Raw genomic sequence first — 18371 nt, forward strand, 5'->3', positions numbered from 1 at the left:
ATTACAATGCTAATTATAATCAAAAAGGCTAATTTTTCTATCTTTAAGGTCTTCTGCCTTGGTTGTGTTAGTCCTACCAGTGTAGAGTTGAATTTAAAACCATTTTTATTAGCTAATGATGTATTCGGGATAGAATGGGCCCTGTAAAGAAGCAATCATTTTGGAAAATAAGTTTGTAACAGAAACATACTTGTGAACAATTCAGCAAGTGTTGGGTTAATGACAACTCATCCTGCACCCAGAAGTTATAGGTTCTTACTCCTGCCTTAATGGGGCCTTTCCTCTAGAGTTTAGGGCATTGAATAGCATGTAATAGGTACTTAGAAAATACTTGTTGGCTGGGAATTCCTTGGCAGTCCAGTAGGTGCTTTCACTGCCAGGGCCCTGGTTCAATCCCTGGTTGGGGAGCTAAGATCTCACAAGCCACATGGTGCAGCCAAAAACAAAACAAAACAAAATTTGTTGGTTGATTGAACAGGAGGATGCTCTTCACTGTGGGAAATATACAGAACTTGGTGTTTCACTGGGATATAAGGCAACTTATATCCCTCACATTATTTTATAAAGACAGAAGATTTTTTATCTTTTCCCCTTCAATTCAACAAAGTTTTTCTTCATTATCAGATGGATGATCAGTATGAACAATAACTGTTCTTCTCTTATAGGAGTTATCTGTAGATTCTTTTCTAAAGTTTATTAATGTGTCTTTTTCTGTGGCTGCCAGTTTTTTGTCATAATTCTCTTCCCCTAATCCCATACATCCTAATGAGATGTCTGTTTTCTCATCTCAGATTTCAGTCACTTAGTGGTTCATGACCTTGAGAATAAAGGGTAGATACTTTATTATCTTTTTACACTGTTATATTTATTTTTATACCAAAGAGTTTCTATAAATGTATGAATAATAGTATAAAAATAAGTATAACAGTATAAGAAAAAAGGATCTATCCCTTTGTTCTTTAAAGGAGAATTTTTTTTTAGTGCCAGAAATAATCTACAGCAATGAATGTACTTTTTAATTGTTTTAGAAAAAAAATCTTAAGAGTGCAAATCACCCATATTAATTATGTCAGAAAATGTTTCCTCAAAGACGGGGAAATTTCATTTCTAAACAAAAAGAAGGTGAAGTTTCCTTCTGTCTCTTATATTATCTAAAGGACAGCCACTAACTGTACCTTAAGAACTACTGTTTCAAATCAGCCACCAGTACAGCTGTGGTACAGAGCTGTGCACGCCAGTCTGAGCTACTTGTCCTGAAGTGGCCGACACAGAGGGAAGGCAAGATAGACTGGTCTCATTCTGTTTTGCCCAGTTGAAACTCTCTTTCTACCTCCCAACCTGTATGAAACCCATCTTTATTTTATTTTATTTTTAGCATGGTACATGGGGAATCAAAAGAAGCTTCCAAAGAGTAATGAAAAACAACAACATATGTCACATCGAGGCATTTTCTGGTCTTGTTTCATCTGTTTCATCAATGCCTCTTCTCAGCAACCGAGAGTGACTAAATGTCCATGCTGAGAACTCCTGATATGGAGCAGAGCGAAGCCAGTCTTCACATTGGCCTTCAAGACCCTTGCGGTGGGGACACCACGACCCCAGACTAACACCTGCCACTCTTCCTTCTCACTCCACCCCTCCCGGCTCCCTGGCTGTGCCCTCTTCCTCTAGATACTGGCACTGCTACCTCCCTCTCAACTTCCAGTGCTTGTTCAAGTCACCTTCTCAATGAGGCCTCTCCTGACCACCTTGTTTAAAATCACAAAACTCTCTACCCTGGTATTCCCAAACCCTTATATTTATTCTACTTTTTAAAATTGTATATATCATCTTCTAAAATACTAAATACCTTGCTTACTTATTATATTTATTATTTATTATCTATCTCCTCCCCTGCCCCCCAAAAAGCTCATTGAAGTTTTTTGTTTGTTGTTCCTATTGTTTTGTTCACCAAGGTACCAAGAGTAGTGTCTGGTCTTTATTAGGTACCCAATAAATATCAGTTAATGGTTTAATAAATGAATAAATAATCCTTTTGCTCCTTGTGAATACCTGACTATTCATACGTAACTGATAGGAAGTGGTTATATCTATAAAAAATCTCATTAGCTAAAATATAAAGACTCAAAATATAGCTATCCTATTTTCAAGGTTAAACAATTGTGGACTCTTAAAAACCTTCTAAATTAGATCTGACTTTTTGTGTCTTGATCCCACTCTATGAAACTTGATGCCAAAAATTCCCATGGCAGCTCAGTTCCTTGTTCAGAGGACAGGGGTGTATTTAGAGCACAAAATCTCCATGTAAGGATCATTGAAACTCTGGTGTATATTTTCTCTATTCACCTCAGTTAGCTTTGGTCTGGGTCTCCAAGAGAATGCAGTTTTAAATGCTGCAGATTTCTATCTCTTCATGCAGAATGAAGGCTTCAACAAGCCCTAACTTGAATAACTACTTGCATTAGAAAGTGATTTAGGATAATGCAGCCAGAGAGAGACTCCATCCAGAGGGCAGGGGTCTGTGTGCTCCTTGGAAAGCTTCCTTGATCATAAGGATGAGCTACCTTTCAACAGGCTTGCAAATTGGAGAATTATATTATCTCAGGCCATAGGACAGGAACATCCCTGCAGTTAGAGACAGTGGTTATATTTTAGGTATATATATTGTTCAATCCAAAAATTCACTGACTTTGTTTCTGTGAACACGAGTACCTGGAGGTATACATCTCTTTTTTGTTTCTTTTATTATCTTTTCCATAATTAAAAATCACTCAGATGCTATTAGTTCATTTTAAATCAAGAAATATCTTTGCTTTCCCCAAAGAAGAATTGTCTTGTCCTGTTTTATCTTTGGTTGTTTAACATTCTGAAGAAACCCTTAAGCCAAACGGCCATAGCCTAGGTGTTGATAGCTGCTAACAATTAAAACAACATATTGGATAAAGATGGTTTAATCATCATCTAGCCTGGAGTGGGCAGGAGGGGAGGGCCCTTATCACTCATGTGTTCATGTTTATTCTTCTGATTCTAATTTAATAAAATGCACTTAATTCTAGAAAGAGGCTGAGAAATTTACCTATATAATCAGAGTTTAACTCTAAGATCTGACACCATGCCTAAAAATATAAGCTCACTCTCTGAAAAGTTCATTCCCTGTGACCTGCTATGATAGACAAGCATGACCTATTTAACTCCTTCCATTGGAAAAATCCAAGATTATTTTCCAGGCTCTGTGATCTGCAAGCTATTAGCTCTGTTGTTTCTAAATCCCAGTGCTGATAAGGGCTAGGGGAATTGAGCTGTGCCATGAGCCCACTCCTGCCCAGGCTTTCTGGAGTTAGACAAGCTGGGATCTAGTCCCACTCTCATCCTTTGTAACCACATGACCTTGGAATGCAACTGAGCTTCCTTTTCCTCACTGGTGAATTAGAAATAATAATGACACCAACCTCATAAGGTAAAACAATAATAGTAAATTCTCAGTGAATGTTTTCTGTCACTATCATCCATATCTTTTAATCCTCACAACTGTTCTATAAGATAGCAATCATCCCTACTTTGCAAACTATGGAACTGAGGAACAGTATGTCTTGTGCAAAAGCAAGCAGAAAATAAGGGGTTAAGCTAATTTGAATATATAAAAACTTTTGCATCTCCTTCCATGACAACTTCTTTGAAGCTATTTGAGTTTAACCCCAAAATTCTTTCTGCTTGTAAATCGAGGACCTGGACCTTAAGAATTTTCATTTTTCTGTGCTACTTAGTAAGGGTCTGGGTCTGAAAGCAGCACCTAGGATGTGGACTCTATCTGGATCCTCAGTTATGCTGAAACACTAGTTTTCTTTTTGCTATAGGAGAACATTGAGAGCTGATCACATAGCTCTACACAAATGTTTGTGCAAAGCGTGCTTATTCCTTGGAGCCTTGGTAACATATATCAGCCCCTGAGGTCACTAATGGGCAGAGAAATCAACAGTTAAATAGGAGCTAAGTGAAATATTTATAGGAGCTGGTGAAGGAACCATATCCCTTGGGCTATATATTATATACAATTCAGCCTTATTTCAGAGAGCAATTCATCTTTCTATATTTTAAAAGACACTGTGCTTCAAACATTTGTATAATGTTTTAATGACCACAAAAATACAATTCATAAACATGCTTTGAGTGCCTATTGTGTGACTTGCACTCTGTTTGGAGCTAGACAGAGGCCATTCATAACCATTACTGGGAGCTAATAATCGAATGGAGACATCTAAATAATACAGAGCAAAATAAGAACTGCAAAAATATATACTACCCCTATGTACCTCTGTTTTCTCTGAGGCTAATAAATGCCAGGGAACAATTTATTCTAATTGGAAAGTCCCTTGGGGAAGGCCCTCATAGAGGAAATGTTACTGGCCTTGAAGAATAAGATGGTAATTGAGAGGGAGGGAAAAGGCATCAAGGCTGAAGAAGCAGCTTGAGCAGAAGGCAGGGAAGTGTGAGTGTACTACACGTTCAGGAGATGAGAAGGAGCGTCTGCAGCTAAGTGTAGGCTTCATACAGACAACAGTGGAAGACGAGAGAGTGAAGGTAAGCTGAAGCCCATCACAAAGGCATTAAATTACAGAATGGAGGTTGCATTCTATTTTCTGAATAATAGGGAGGTTTTTGCAGGGCAGAGTAATACATTGACTTCACTATTTTGGGAAAATAATTCTAGGGATGCTGCAAAGGATGGATTTAGGAGATGAAATATGGAGGAGGAGTACTACTGTCAGCAAGAAATGAAGCCCTCATTAAGACAGTTGTGGAGGAAAGAAAAGAGCATTCCCAGGGACCAGGGACCACTCACCAGGAAAATAATTTGTCATTGCCCAATGCGGGGTGGGGACAAATGAAGGATGGGATGGAAAAACTGATGGTTCTAGCCAGAGTATCTTGGGAGAAGATACTAGGTACCAGGTTCCCTGACAAGATTAGAATTTTGGGAAAAATCTCACATTTTAGTTTCATGCTTGGCTGCAATGCATTCATGGAATTTTCCCACTCCTTTCAATATTACAAAGCATAAGTCTCTATTTTGAAAGTACAAATCTATTTGATAAAAGTAAACCATTCAAAACAGAGCTTAGAATGTGCTCAAATGGAGGCCACAACTATGTCCTCTATCACTTGAACTTGGACAGGAGGCAAAACTACCTCAATCCGTCTTAGGTTTTCAGCTGGGACTCTTCAGCAAAAAGACAGAATTAACAAGAGGAAAACGAACATAAGTTTATTAACATGTCTATTTCTTGTATACCTGGCAAACGCTCAGGAAAAATGAGTAACTCAAAGAGGTGTCTTCAGAATTCAGGATTAAATACCGTCTTAACAGGGAAAAGGGAGAGGGATGGAGCCTTTTTAAGGGAGAGTAATTTAGGGAAGATGAATGGACCCTTGGAAGCATAGATAGGAAATATGATAGTTTGTGACAGAGTTTGTCTGGATATGGTGTCGATTTCTGGTATCCACTCCTATGATGAGTCAGTCCTTCCTGGTTGGTGAAACCCTTATGACAATTGGAAGATTTATCTTTAGACAGATTAGGGTTGTTCATAGAAAGCCTCTCCTGATTTTGCTGTTTTCAAGTGCCTACAGCTCAAAACAATCAGTATGGCCAAGCAGCATGTTTTGGGGTGGTATAAAGCCGGCAGCCTGGGTATGACTATATCAGACATCCACAGGAAGCATTTATAAAAGCCATGCCTTAGGGAGCTGCTTTAAGTAAGGTTATTCTGAGCCTTGAGTGGTATCTTCTTGAATATACATTTCACCTCTTTCATTTTCTCTTTATTTTTCCTCCTCATGCCTACGCTTTTAGAGGAAAAGTCCGGTAAGAAACAACAAATGCTTTCTACATCTTGGCCAAACATTGTATATTCTGTTCATTTTCATCATCTGCATATCTAATGACTGACTGTGTTTAACACCTAAACAAGATTCTGAGTTTTAAAAACAAACTTTTGTGAACCAGGACACCGTCTAATTATGCCCCATGGGGATAAAAGGAAGCTGGTTGCTAAGTGATTTTCCAAACCTGTTATTAAGGGCCATGGTAATTTTGTAAAGATTCACCTCTGCCTCAATCACAGGCATATGTTCAAATATTTTAGTATTAAGTTTCATTTATTGCAGCTTCCACTTGGGTTAGTCAAGATACATATATTTACCATGAGCTACACAAACTTTTTTTGTTAAATTTTTTTTGAATGTACAACATGATAGCATCCTGAGTGGTGCTTGTGAAGCTGGCCTAGGAAAGGGAAGTTGTCTTGTTTTCTTCTTTTTTTTTTCAATTAATCAGAAAAATTATCCCCTTCTGGAGTTGTCAGAGACAGAAAAGGAAGATCTTTATAAAGTGAAAAGCATCTCTTACATTGTCCTTTTAAACACCAAGGTGATTTTAAGTGGCAGTACAGATCTGTTAGTATGTACCTACATCATTTTTTTTTTAAGAGCAGCAATGAAACAGATCTACTTTTAAAAAAAAATGCACTGTTCTTGTCTCAGCTGCCTAATTTATGGGAACATGTTCCCAGGATGCTGATGCATGGCTGACACACGTGACCTCTCCAGTGGAAAATATGAAAATATTGTGTTTCCATGTTAACACACACCGAGAAGTAGTTGGTTGTCTGTTGACCTCACCTAAGTGGATGCTGTAATTATTGCTAAACCTCCCATCCTGCCCATTGACCCAAGCCTGGCAGTCCCTGTACCACATGCAGGAAATGTACTGGTAGCAATTTCATGTGATTTTTTGAGGAAGGAAGAACAGAAGACACAGGAAGAACAAAAGACAGAATCAAAATATTACAATTTGTCAAAATATGGACCCAATGACATTGCTTCCAAAAATAAAATTAGTATGATTATAATCATTATTATTACTAAGTTGAATGGCCCACTTCTGTGTAACTGCGAGTCAACTCTGTGTCACATGCTATGTGACATACATATCGTTGGTGCACTTCAGCAACCTTTCTTTGTATTGCCAACTATAAATTGGTGCTTTCCATCTACCTCTACAAGGATTAAATTATGAGCCACTGCAGCTGCTGACCTTCAACACTCCCTGAAAGGAGTTCAGGGTAGAGATCAGGAATGAGGCAATCTGTGCTCTGGGAAAAAATGACAGAACTTCAGATGGTTAGATATTTTCAGGAGAAGATTTTATGAGCCCAACTGTTGCATCGCTTCGTATCTAGAAAAGCACTAAAATCCTTCATGGTGATGGCTGCTCCTCATGACTAGAAGCAACCTTCTGCAAAAAATATGTGCTTGACTGCATGAACTCCCCCTTCACCAAAATCACATGTATACTGACCTGTCCCACTACCTCTTTGGAGCAGTTTCTCAGAGCTATCTGAAATGCTGTCTCCCGAGCTATAGTCCTCACTTTGCCCCAAATAAAACTTAACTCACAGCTCTCACATTGTGCTTTTTTTTTTTCAGTCAACAGTATTTTGCCAATTACATTTATTCTCTTTGACCCTGAATCTTTCTCTGAATTATCCAGATTTGGCCACTTCAAATATTGACAGGACTAAGTGGTCTGAAATTTATCTGTGGTGCTTTAAAAACTCCTTGTTCCTCATTGGTTTTCCTCCTGTTGTTCTTACAGCAATTTCAACTACAAGTACTCCTTTGCATTGTTAGCTGTGCCTCTAAGGATGAGTCCTTCTCCTGCTCCCCTGCCTCGTTTTTCTTTGGCAATGCCCATGTTGTTGATGTTCAAACCAGTCAACTTTTAGTGATATCTTGGTTAGTAATAGGCTCTTTGTGTCTCTTCCTAAATGGAATTTCAGAAGATCATCTCTACCAAGTCCTATTGGATCTGGCAGGCATTCACAGTTATCTGACTTGTAATAGATATGGGAACAAATTTAAATATAGACAAACACAACAGTTAGAGGGGGTGGGGACATAAGATAGGTGCTTGCCAGAGAGATTATCTTCACCCTGAAGCATTTGAAAGCAAACAAGAAACTGGTTAGGACCATAATAATAGACATAATCATCATATATTCTAATTCTTTCCTAGAAAATTCACTACCATGAATGACTAAATTTGCTATGACTAGACTGTATAAAAATAATATTTGTTTGGTGCTTTGTGGCTTTACACGTATTTTCCTCTGTTTCCCTATAGCACTGAATTTTAGCAAATGAGGATGTTGTAAAGCTTCAAAACCTGAGGTTGGTTATTTAGTGATTTTGACAAACCGGACAGATTGTGTTTGGTTACTTCTTTTTATAAATATCTTAAAACACTTACCCGCATTGGCAAAGACTAAGTTAGCCTACTTAGCTGAATTTAAATTAATCCTTTTGTGCAGAAAAATAACAAAACAAAGCTGGTGTGGGGTAAGGACACTGTGGGTGCTGTGAGGACATTTACTGAAGTATTTTCTTTTAGGAAGGCATATTCATATAGTCAAGTATATAAATTTTAGAAATGCAAAATGTTCTGACCAAAGATCTTCATTCTAGTGACCAAATCATAACCTAGTAATGTATACCCACTTTGAAAATAGCCTCAAAATACAAACTAAGACTTATCTCTAAGTTGAACATCAAAATAAAAGTAGAGGGGAAAATAAAATGTTTTTCAATACCTTCTCCAGAATGCATCAGAAGGTCAAGAGAAATCAAGGAATTGAGCAATTAATGTTTAATTAGGAACACAAGAAATTTGTTCAGAAAACAAATAGACCAATTGCAAAGTCCCTGTTTGAGTAATCAGGTGAAATAATAATAACAGTAGATTAAAAAAAACTTGCTGAGAGCTTATTATGTGTGATACAAATGTCTGCAATCAGAGACAAATTGGCCACCTGCAGATTCTGAACAACTGAATAGATGTTTTGTTTGGTCGTGCAGTTAAAAACAATTTTAATGCCATTTAAAAACCAGAATCTTTGAAGTTAAAAAAAAATCAAGATATGCGTCTTTTCTGACAACTCTGAAGATCTGGCAGCATTAGGCCCATATTTTTGTGCTGCAAGCATGGTGCCCCTGAGTTGTGGCCATTTCACCAAAGCTTTGTGAAACTCTCATTCCCTCGTGCACAGCACCCCTGCTCCTTGCCCTGCAAGCTTTTGAGTTTGTGATTTAACATGGAGAGTGTTCAGCTTACAGAATATATCAAGATCAGATACTGAATGTTTCCTTCTGCCTTTGAAGCAAATTCTATACATTGGTAGAACAAAGATAGAATGCTAAAGACCTCAAAGTTCCTGGGAAATGACAGGAGAAAGAGTAAAATAAAACTTTTAAAAGGAAAGGCTCTCCCCTCCTGGTGGATAATGATTTTGCTGTCCGTGTTCAGCAGAACCTACAACTGCTTTATGCTCCTTAATGGTGATAATTAGTGTATAGAAAGCCCTTCAATTTGACTTCTGGAATTCCTTTTATTTTGCAGGTTTCAGATCACTTTTAATTGTGGACCTTGAGGTTTTCTGGGTCTGACCTTTCCATAGCTTTTAGCTGGGTCTTCTGGCTTTTGGTTAATAAGCCTGTGACTACATGAATTTCAACAGATGTTCCTTGATGTTCCTTTTTTTTCATGTTATCTTTTACGAGAAAAAATACAAACAGGAACTAATGATTAAAATATATAGGTTTTTAATTCACTGGACTTAATTTGGGTGAGTTTATATAATTGAAATTATTTTGAACAGTGTTGTTCTCTATAATCTTAACAAAGTTCATTGAATTTAAGGTTCTACCTCTATATGGTTGCAATACACATTTTATTTTGCATTATTTCTCATAATCATCTTGGGGGAAATTGTGTCACTTTTAATCCCCTCTTTGCTGTATTTTATGCTGCTTTTAAGAAGGAAATGTTTGACATGAAATTAAAGCAAAATCATAAATGCCCACATCTTCTTAAGTGAAGAACTTTAACCTGGTCATTAAAGAATTATAAAGTCTAAATATATAAAAGAGTGCTTGGATTTCTCTCAAAACACAGTATGAATTCGTCAGTAAAAGAATGTAAGCCCAGAAATACATATTAATGTGTCCTTTTTTCTAATTTCATTTAAATTGCATCCATGCATATAGACAGATTTATAAGAAAGATGGGATCAGTATGGAACAGAACTGGAAAAATATGGCAAATAATAAAATCTAAAATATTACAAGTAAAATCAACTGGAGTAGGTATAAAAGACTATAGGTTTTTATTTCTTGTCTATGTTATGGAGAGTAGAATCATCTTTTTCATTTAAGCAACTTTCTAGATACTTTTGTGTTTGTGCTTCTTCTTTGGATTTTGGAATTTGGCCAGTTCTGGGTCCCAGGTAGCCTCTGGTGAATTCACGGGCTAGCCCATATCCTGAAAATGAAACTGAGCAACAGCTCTTTCCCTACTCACATCATAGTCACTCTTGTTACTACAGAAAAATCCCAAAGAGGGAGAGCAACCAGAGATTGTTGGGGTAAATTGATAGCAGCCATGATCAAAGTTTGAGGAGTGAAAGAAAAAAGTCATAGGTCAGCATGTTGTGTTTTTCCAGGCATCATCTGGTCCACCAGTGTTTTATTGGTGCTGGACAATTTTCATCATCACATCTGTGCTTGTCAGGAGCTCCTCGTCTTCCCACTACATTCTACCCATTGGGTGAGGCTGCCCAAATCACACCAGGCCAAGAACATATACTTTAAAAAAGTCCTCATCCGCACTCATTCCACAGAACACTGAAGAGAAGAGCCAGGCAAAGAAGAGGTGTCTCTAATCCTGCTCTCTGATTTTTGGAGGCTCCGATTAAAGCCTGAATTATGTGGGAAATGCATCATGTCTATGATGTTTGCTAACATCCTTTTGTGTGGGGAAACAGTTTTCTCTGTACTACCCAGTCTCTAAAACTCCCCTCCTCAAACAATATGAAGAAAAACTCTGTATGACAAGACATTTAAATCTATCAGTAAAGTTTTCTTGTATGTTTCTGCTTTGTCTGTATGTACACATAACTGAAACCAGTACATCCCCATTAGCAAAGCTATATTATGCAATGGATAGATTCTCCTTAAGGTTCTCCAAAACCTCATTATGGTTTAAATAAGCCACAAACACAATGACTGTCTGTCTTCCTTTGGCCTGATTACCTGGAGTGTGTGTTTAGTTAGCTGTTTATGAAATCTTCTATTACCCAAGCCTGTTGACTGATCCATCATTCTCTGACTAGGTGTCTGTTCTCTCTTCCTTTTTGCTGATCACAGAGGCGCAGCCCGGTAAGAATCCTCAACATTTTTACCTTAAACATGTATAGAGATAATTCTTGCCTAGGCAAGGTGGCCAGGTTGGCTTCTTGTTAAATTTATGATAACCCAGTATGAACGAGGCAGATGAATTAGGGTTAGTGGCTGAAAGTCTCTGGTCTTATATGTGTCAAGAGCATGTTTTAGGATCATCAGAGCACTTCTCCATAACAAATTAAACCAATACGTAGGTACCCCAACTCCTAGTGCTAAACGTAAAAAATGTGGTGTGTGTGTGTGTGTGTGTGTGTACAAGGGCTGGAGATTGTCCAGAAATCACCATAGAAATTTATAGCAAGGTGATAATAAAGAATAAGAAAACTGTAAGGCAAGTAAGGAAAGAATTTGTAAACCACATTGTTTTTAAGCCTAAATTTAATATAAGTCCCTGGACCATAACTCAAATTGTTCAGTGTACTGATATATAGTCATACACAATCATAATTTCTATCTTGGGAGGAAGAGACATACTTTCAATCAATCTTTCTAGGCTGTCACATATATATTTCATCACTGAAGGCAAATCAGTATTAGTTTGCATTGTTCAAAGTAAATCTGTCATTTTCCTCAGGTTGAGAGTGTGATAAATTTGAGGCAACAAGAAGAGACTTTGCTATGTTTGAAATGACCCTGACCTGCCCAGTCAGTCCCTTGAGAGAGGAAATGGAATTGAAACAATGCTGTCAGAAAGTAGGCCTATGCCAATTTGATCAGTCAATTACTACTTGAGACAAATACTCTGCACCAGTTGACAAGCTGTGGTTCTCTGTTTAAGCCACATAGTTGATGATCAAAGATAACACCTACAGGGATTATGTGGCTGATTCCAATCCAGTAGTGGGGTCACAGCTCAGATTATGACAAGTTACTCCTTTTTTTAAAAAAAGAAAAAGAGTGAATTAACTAAGGCAAAATGCAGGAAGTCTATTCACAGTCTACCTATAAAGACCTTGAAAGGAAGAAAATGTGGTCACTTGGGGAGGAGAAGGTTTCAGGATTCAATAGGCTTTTTTCCTGAATGTGCTTTATGTGGTCGACATCACCTTAACCTTGTTCTAGAGTTGTCTTGTTTTGACAGCAAGGCCATCAAAGATCTGTATGCCGGATCATGGGACAAAGGGACTTTCTTTTCTGTTGCTAATGGTTTCCTGCTTATTGTTTGAACATCTGTTCCTTTCTAAATTGATATGATTTTATTCTTTCTAATTTCTAAACAACAGTTTTCTTGCATATTTCTGCCATGTCTTGCTTCCTATTCACTGATGATTGTTCATTCATACGCAATATTTAATAAAATATTACAGAGGCTTCTTGTCTAGTGCCTCTCAACAATAAACATCTATCAAATGAATTGATACACCGGGAAATGATGAATACCAATGAACACCAAAGAAGCTTTGTATCTTTCTTGGTTTCATGAATATTACATTATAACTAAAGGGGTAAGACAAAGACCAAAAGATCTTCAATACAGCTTCTGGGGTCCCCTAACTCCTGAATTTCAGGTCTCACTATACCAGGTAGGTCCTAGTCCCTCAGTGTCAACCTTGTGATTGACTACTTGGACCTAACGCCTCCACCTGATCTTTTCCTTCAGACTTTATTAATAAAAATCTGACAATCTGAGGCTCTCCAACCTAGAAAAACATTTTAACTCCATTTAAACAATTTGTTCCCTTATTATTTTGTCTACAGAGTCTTATTTTCCAAAAGCCAATCCACATCAAAACTTCTATAATGACCATAACTGATTTAAATGATCATATTTGTTTTAAATATTTATTAATTTAAATGAACATGTTAACTTAAACATACTGATTTAAAGTGTTTGTCTATTAAAATAAATAAAATATTTATTAAAAAGTTTTTACTAATAATGTATTAATAATAATCTCTATATAGCACGTACATGCAAGTCACTAAAAAACATCTAGTGGATCCTTATTCAGTCTGAAACTGCTCCTCTATTGTAAATGAGTTCAAAATGAGACAAAATTCTGATAAATCCTTAGGAAAGAGGGAAAGAACCTTCTTATAGGTCTGTTATAGAGGTGCTACATCTTGTCCTGAGGTGTTGAGAGAAGAAAACATCTGTGGGCACCATGTTGAGCCTTCACCAAAGTAGGAAAGTAGAAAAAAATGTGTTTGATTATCAACCACCAAACTCATAGTCATACCCTTTTGAAAACTTTCTTATACTTCCACTTCCCCAACCTGAACTCTGCCCCTGTCATTCTCCTAAGGAGGCCCTGCCAAGCCATGTCCCATCTTATGAGGCCACGCTTCTAGTGGTCTACTTTTCTGGAAGCATCACTTGCTAAGGACCTTTCACAGCAGTTTTTAATCAAAGCTTGAATCAATCCTCTGTTGTCAAAGTAATTTTCTCCTAGGGCCTTATAAATCTGAAAATGACCTTCTCAGATTATTCCTGCCAGGTAAATTGTCATTCCTATAGAATCACAGTGCCTTGAGCTAAAGGAATGACACCCAATTGACACCCAATTGATAGGTTGGTGCCCCCATGGCAGGCAAGTGAAAGAAATTGGGGTAGGGAGGGCAGGTGGGAAAGAATGGAATTCTCTGGTTCCCTGAAGAGAACAGCCCACTCAGTGGTAATACCTTCAAGTTTTCCTTCTTTTTAACATTTTCCACATGTATCTTTAAATTTTGCATTCGTAAACTAATGACTGTTTCTACAAGCAACTTACGGACCCCATCTGATAAGAGCAGAGAGTACTCCTCATACAGTCTGTAATTTTTAAACATCAAACATAAGTTAAACATGGATTTACTTTCTTGACTGCTAGATTTCAATTTTTTTTAATAGACTATTCAATATTTGCTTTAACTTACCAAATCTACCCAGGTAAGGGTTTTTTTCTGGTTTGGAAGACTTATTATTTACTCTCTTTCCTCTCTGTAATCTTTGAATAAAATGAAAAATTGATTTATATGTTTGTGTGTCTACAATTTCCAACTTGAATGCAATTCTGAGAAAAAATTCATTTTTCCCCAACTGCATTTCTCTGAGTTCAGTTTAATTGCAATGACAGAAATATACATATTGTACATAACATATATGTGGTCTTAAACCTTATAGTGTCTATTTCTAATTCTAGGGTGCAATTAAAAGGAACTTATCCAGTAAGTATATCTTAGCTACCAGAAATAGAGTATGATTTAAAAGAAGGAACAGTTCCTTGGGTCTTGGAGCATATATACATTTGATTTATACACTCTCAGGCTTGATTTTTAAGACTTACAAATGTCTTACTCTTACAGCAAAGAAATCTTGTAATGATAAAAGAAATCTTGTAATGATAGAAGGGCTCAGTGGTTTCTGAATGACTAATGTTTAGATCCTGAAAGTGAATATGTTTTGGGGTAAACATTGCTATTTTCTTCCTATATTTGTCAACTCTTACTGTATCATTTGACTTTAGAAATGAATTTAATCAAGTGTGTGTTTGCTGATTGGGGTAGGGAGAGGAGGAGGGCTGAAGGAACTGAAGGTAGATGCAACTTACCCATTTTTGTGTTATTTGATGTGAAAATCTTAGTAAACCATAACGATATGAAATAGGTTATAATATACATGTGGCATGATTTTCTTCTGCTGCATACAGCACGTTCTAGGAAATTTTAAATGAATGATTCCTAGTTAAAGGTATAACATTTTCTTGGCAGTTCAAGAAAAGAACAGGCAGAGAATGCTGGATTCATGCACTATGTACATATGGCCTGGCTTAGTATTCTCTTATGTTAATTGAGAAGCAGAACTGATCAAGGCAGCAGGCATTCAAAGAATGGTGTGCTATTCCACTAAGCTCTACAGTGTACACATCTTCCATTTGCTGGCTTATCATGGTAATTCCCTGGTTAATTAGTTTTATAAATGCCAAAGAAAATGCTACTACATATGCCTAATATATGGCTGTTGGATTGCCAGGAGAGAGGGTTTGTTTTCTGGGTTTGTTTTGCAAAGTTTTCACATGGAGTTGCTTATTGATGGGACTTAAATCTCTAAGTGTTTCCAAACATAGCTCATAAGACATAAAAGAAAAAAAATGGTAAAAATATGCCTAAAAATTCCCTTTGTCCTGTGCATCAGGTGAAGAAGTTGCGAGACCCAGGCGTTCCACACCAACTCCAGAACTCATAAGGTGAGCATGAAAAACACTAGTTGCGTTTTATGCAAGGCATCATGCACTGTTAACAATGAAACAAATCTCCTTTGGGCTAAAGTCTCAGCATCTAATAACAAAGGGCCTGCCCATATGTGTATGTCACAGCAGTTTCAAATATGTTATCATTTCTCCTAAGTGCAGCCTGAGGGAGACCTTTAGGAAAGTACTCTGTAGTCATCTAAAGTAACATCTATCAGAATATGGAGCTCCTCACTAATGAGAGGGTTAAAGTTCTACATGAAGACGTCATTTGGTGTCTGAAATGCTGATCTGAAATATGATTATATTGCCTTACAAAGAGTAACCTGTTTAGCTGGCTACAATTTTGTGATACATTCTACCTGCCACACACCAAAGGAATCTTCTATTTTGTTTTTTGTTTTTGGCAAAGCATTGTGTTTTACACTGTAATCCTTGGGATAAGTATTGTGCACATAAGCAATGTTTCCCCCAAAGACTCCTATTTCTATCTAAAGGCTGGATCCTTTTAACTTTCCCTCCTTCTCTAACCCCTCCCCTCTCCTCTTCACCTCTTATCCCCCAACACACACAGAACTCATCAGGATCAATGAAGGGAATCAGGTCTGGGGGAGAAATGGAGATAATTATGCAGCTTTTCTTTAATAATCAGTTTAAGTAATAATTAGTAGAAAGGATGAGCATCTAACTTACTACCTGTCTTTCCCCCCTGATTTCTCAACGCTCTTCTTTTTCTAATGTGCAATATTAAGGTATTAGGAAGTTATAATTAGTCAACTGTGTGGGGCGGTGGGGGGAGGATGGAAGTTAGAAGCTGGTAGACTCAGTTTCTTATTCAAACACAAACTTCCTGGTGGCTTGTTTCTTAACTTCCTTGTGCCTGACTTTCACTAATCATAAACCCACATTAACTACAACACAGAGATGTCGTGAAGACAGATATAAATGGTTTTTGAGATCTTAAGAGAAGAAGGTGCTTTGCAATAAACTGTTATCTTTAATAATCTCTTCTAGGTATAGAGACTCAGATGATTTGAAAGAGTTTCTCTCTTCATCTTATTTCTGTTGGACCAGCCCCTTGGGCCCCCGTTGAGAATGAGGGATCTTACCTCCTACTGAACCTTTTGTCCATATACATTTGACCTCTTCATAAATATACTTTTTAGCCCCTCGGGAGCTTGAGTACATACATATATATATACATAAGTGCACACACATACATCAGCCTTACTGTGGAAAATATTTGAAAGCTTTATATCTTTTTTAACATTAATATTTCCTTTCTCTATGTTTTGTTGTAATGTGTGTGATTCAGCAGAAAACCTCCAGATGACACCATGGCACTTGCTCCACTCTTTGGCCCACCATTAGAATCAGCTTTTGATGAACAGAAGACAGAAGGTAGGAAAAGTTCTGTATACCTATAGATTTGTTTTTCCTTTCAATAACGTATAACTTACCTAGAGTAAATGTGTTTTGAGGCATGTTTTTAATGTATCACCAGATCTTCATGTGAAAGGAGAGTTCTGATCTAGGTGTGCTCTCATCATGGGAATTTGGTTCACAGACCTCTAGTATTTCAGGATTTGAAACTTTACTTCCAGAAGTAGCTAAGAGCTAACATGTTCACTCTTCAAAAGAGGTCAATAAGAATGACTGCAAATCTCTACAACTCACTGGATGGGGAATAAGTGTTCTATTAGCCAAACAGCCATTATTATAGAGCCAGACCTTCAAATTCCCCATCATAGTCACTGTCATTGTGATATAGCTTCTTTGACCACATTTTCTCTCTTGTCCACCTCATCAGTGAAGGTGTCAATTGTCTTGCTCACACAATAGACACTGTTTGTAGGTTCAAGACCCAGGGATGACCTTAAATCATTTAGCAACTTAGAAATAAAATGTTATGGGAGAAACATCATTTTGGCTGTTATTGTTGGGCTTACCTATTAAATATTTATTCCTAGAATTAAATATTTTAACTTTTAAACATTAACCATTTTTGGATGGCTGTGAGTAATGTATACCTTGTTGACATAAAAGAAACTCTTTATGAAAGGGATCTAATCTATCCCTAAAATGTATTTATGTCCAATGCAGGGATCTCCAGCAGCTATATATTTGATAATATGGGATGTTTTTATAGAAATCATTTGATTTAAGACTGCTATGGTTATGTACAGTCAAAGATGATTTTTCTAGGACCAATTGGTGAAGGAAATTAGATATAAGTGTTAAGGACAACAAGACTAGAAAGCATAGTAAGTAGGCTAAGATACGGTGACAAAGAGACTCCAAAGTACAGTGAATTAAACAAGATAGAATTTTATTTCTGTTTCATGTAAACAGCCTCAAAGTACACAATGTAGAACTGGTTGGGCGGTTCTTCTATCCTCCGCATGTGGCCTTCATCTCTGGGTGCAAGGGGGCTGCTCCAGCTCTCACCATCAGAAGAAAGGGGGGCAGGGGAGGACCCATGGAACTCACTGCCAATTCTTGTAAGAGAAAAACCTGGAAGAGACACACATCACTTCCAACCAGAGCCCATCAGAAAGAATTTAGTGCCGTATGACCTGCTTAATTTTAACTGTAGAAGAAATGGAGAATGGATCCTGGGAGACAGCTAGCAGCCAGCCACAGCTGAATATTTTTCAACAATGTAGTTAGCAAAGTGTATAAAGAACATCCCTAAATACTCCTTCAGTGATTTAAATGTCTACAACTTAGAATCCATAAATAAAGGTGGCCTTGCGGTGAGGTTCTCAGTTATCTTATTAACCGATCTGTGATCAGTCTCACTTTTAATGACATAAAGTCATGTGTAGTGACTGAAGGTGGGGTTTGATTTGTTGCATTTGAATCTACCTATTAAAAAATCCCATAACATTATATAAACCTGATAGA

General features: G+C 37.3%; 1 protein-coding gene across 1 annotated transcript in view; it reads left to right on the forward strand.

Annotated features, from left to right (window-relative positions):
- Window positions 1–18371, forward strand: part of SGIP1 (SH3GL interacting endocytic adaptor 1) — a 127092-nt gene that overhangs the window by 44386 nt on the left and 64335 nt on the right. The window contains exons 7-11 of the mRNA XM_060119528.1: window positions 5852–5863; window positions 11260–11271; window positions 14418–14442; window positions 15410–15461; window positions 16780–16865. Coding sequence (XP_059975511.1) covers window positions 5852–5863; window positions 11260–11271; window positions 14418–14442; window positions 15410–15461; window positions 16780–16865 — 187 coding nt within the window. The remainder of the gene's footprint in view (window positions 1–5851; window positions 5864–11259; window positions 11272–14417; window positions 14443–15409; window positions 15462–16779; window positions 16866–18371) is intronic.

The sequence above is a fragment of the Mesoplodon densirostris genome, chromosome 2 (genome assembly GCF_025265405.1).
Source record: "Mesoplodon densirostris isolate mMesDen1 chromosome 2, mMesDen1 primary haplotype, whole genome shotgun sequence".
Taxonomy (NCBI): domain Eukaryota; kingdom Metazoa; phylum Chordata; class Mammalia; order Artiodactyla; family Ziphiidae; genus Mesoplodon; species Mesoplodon densirostris.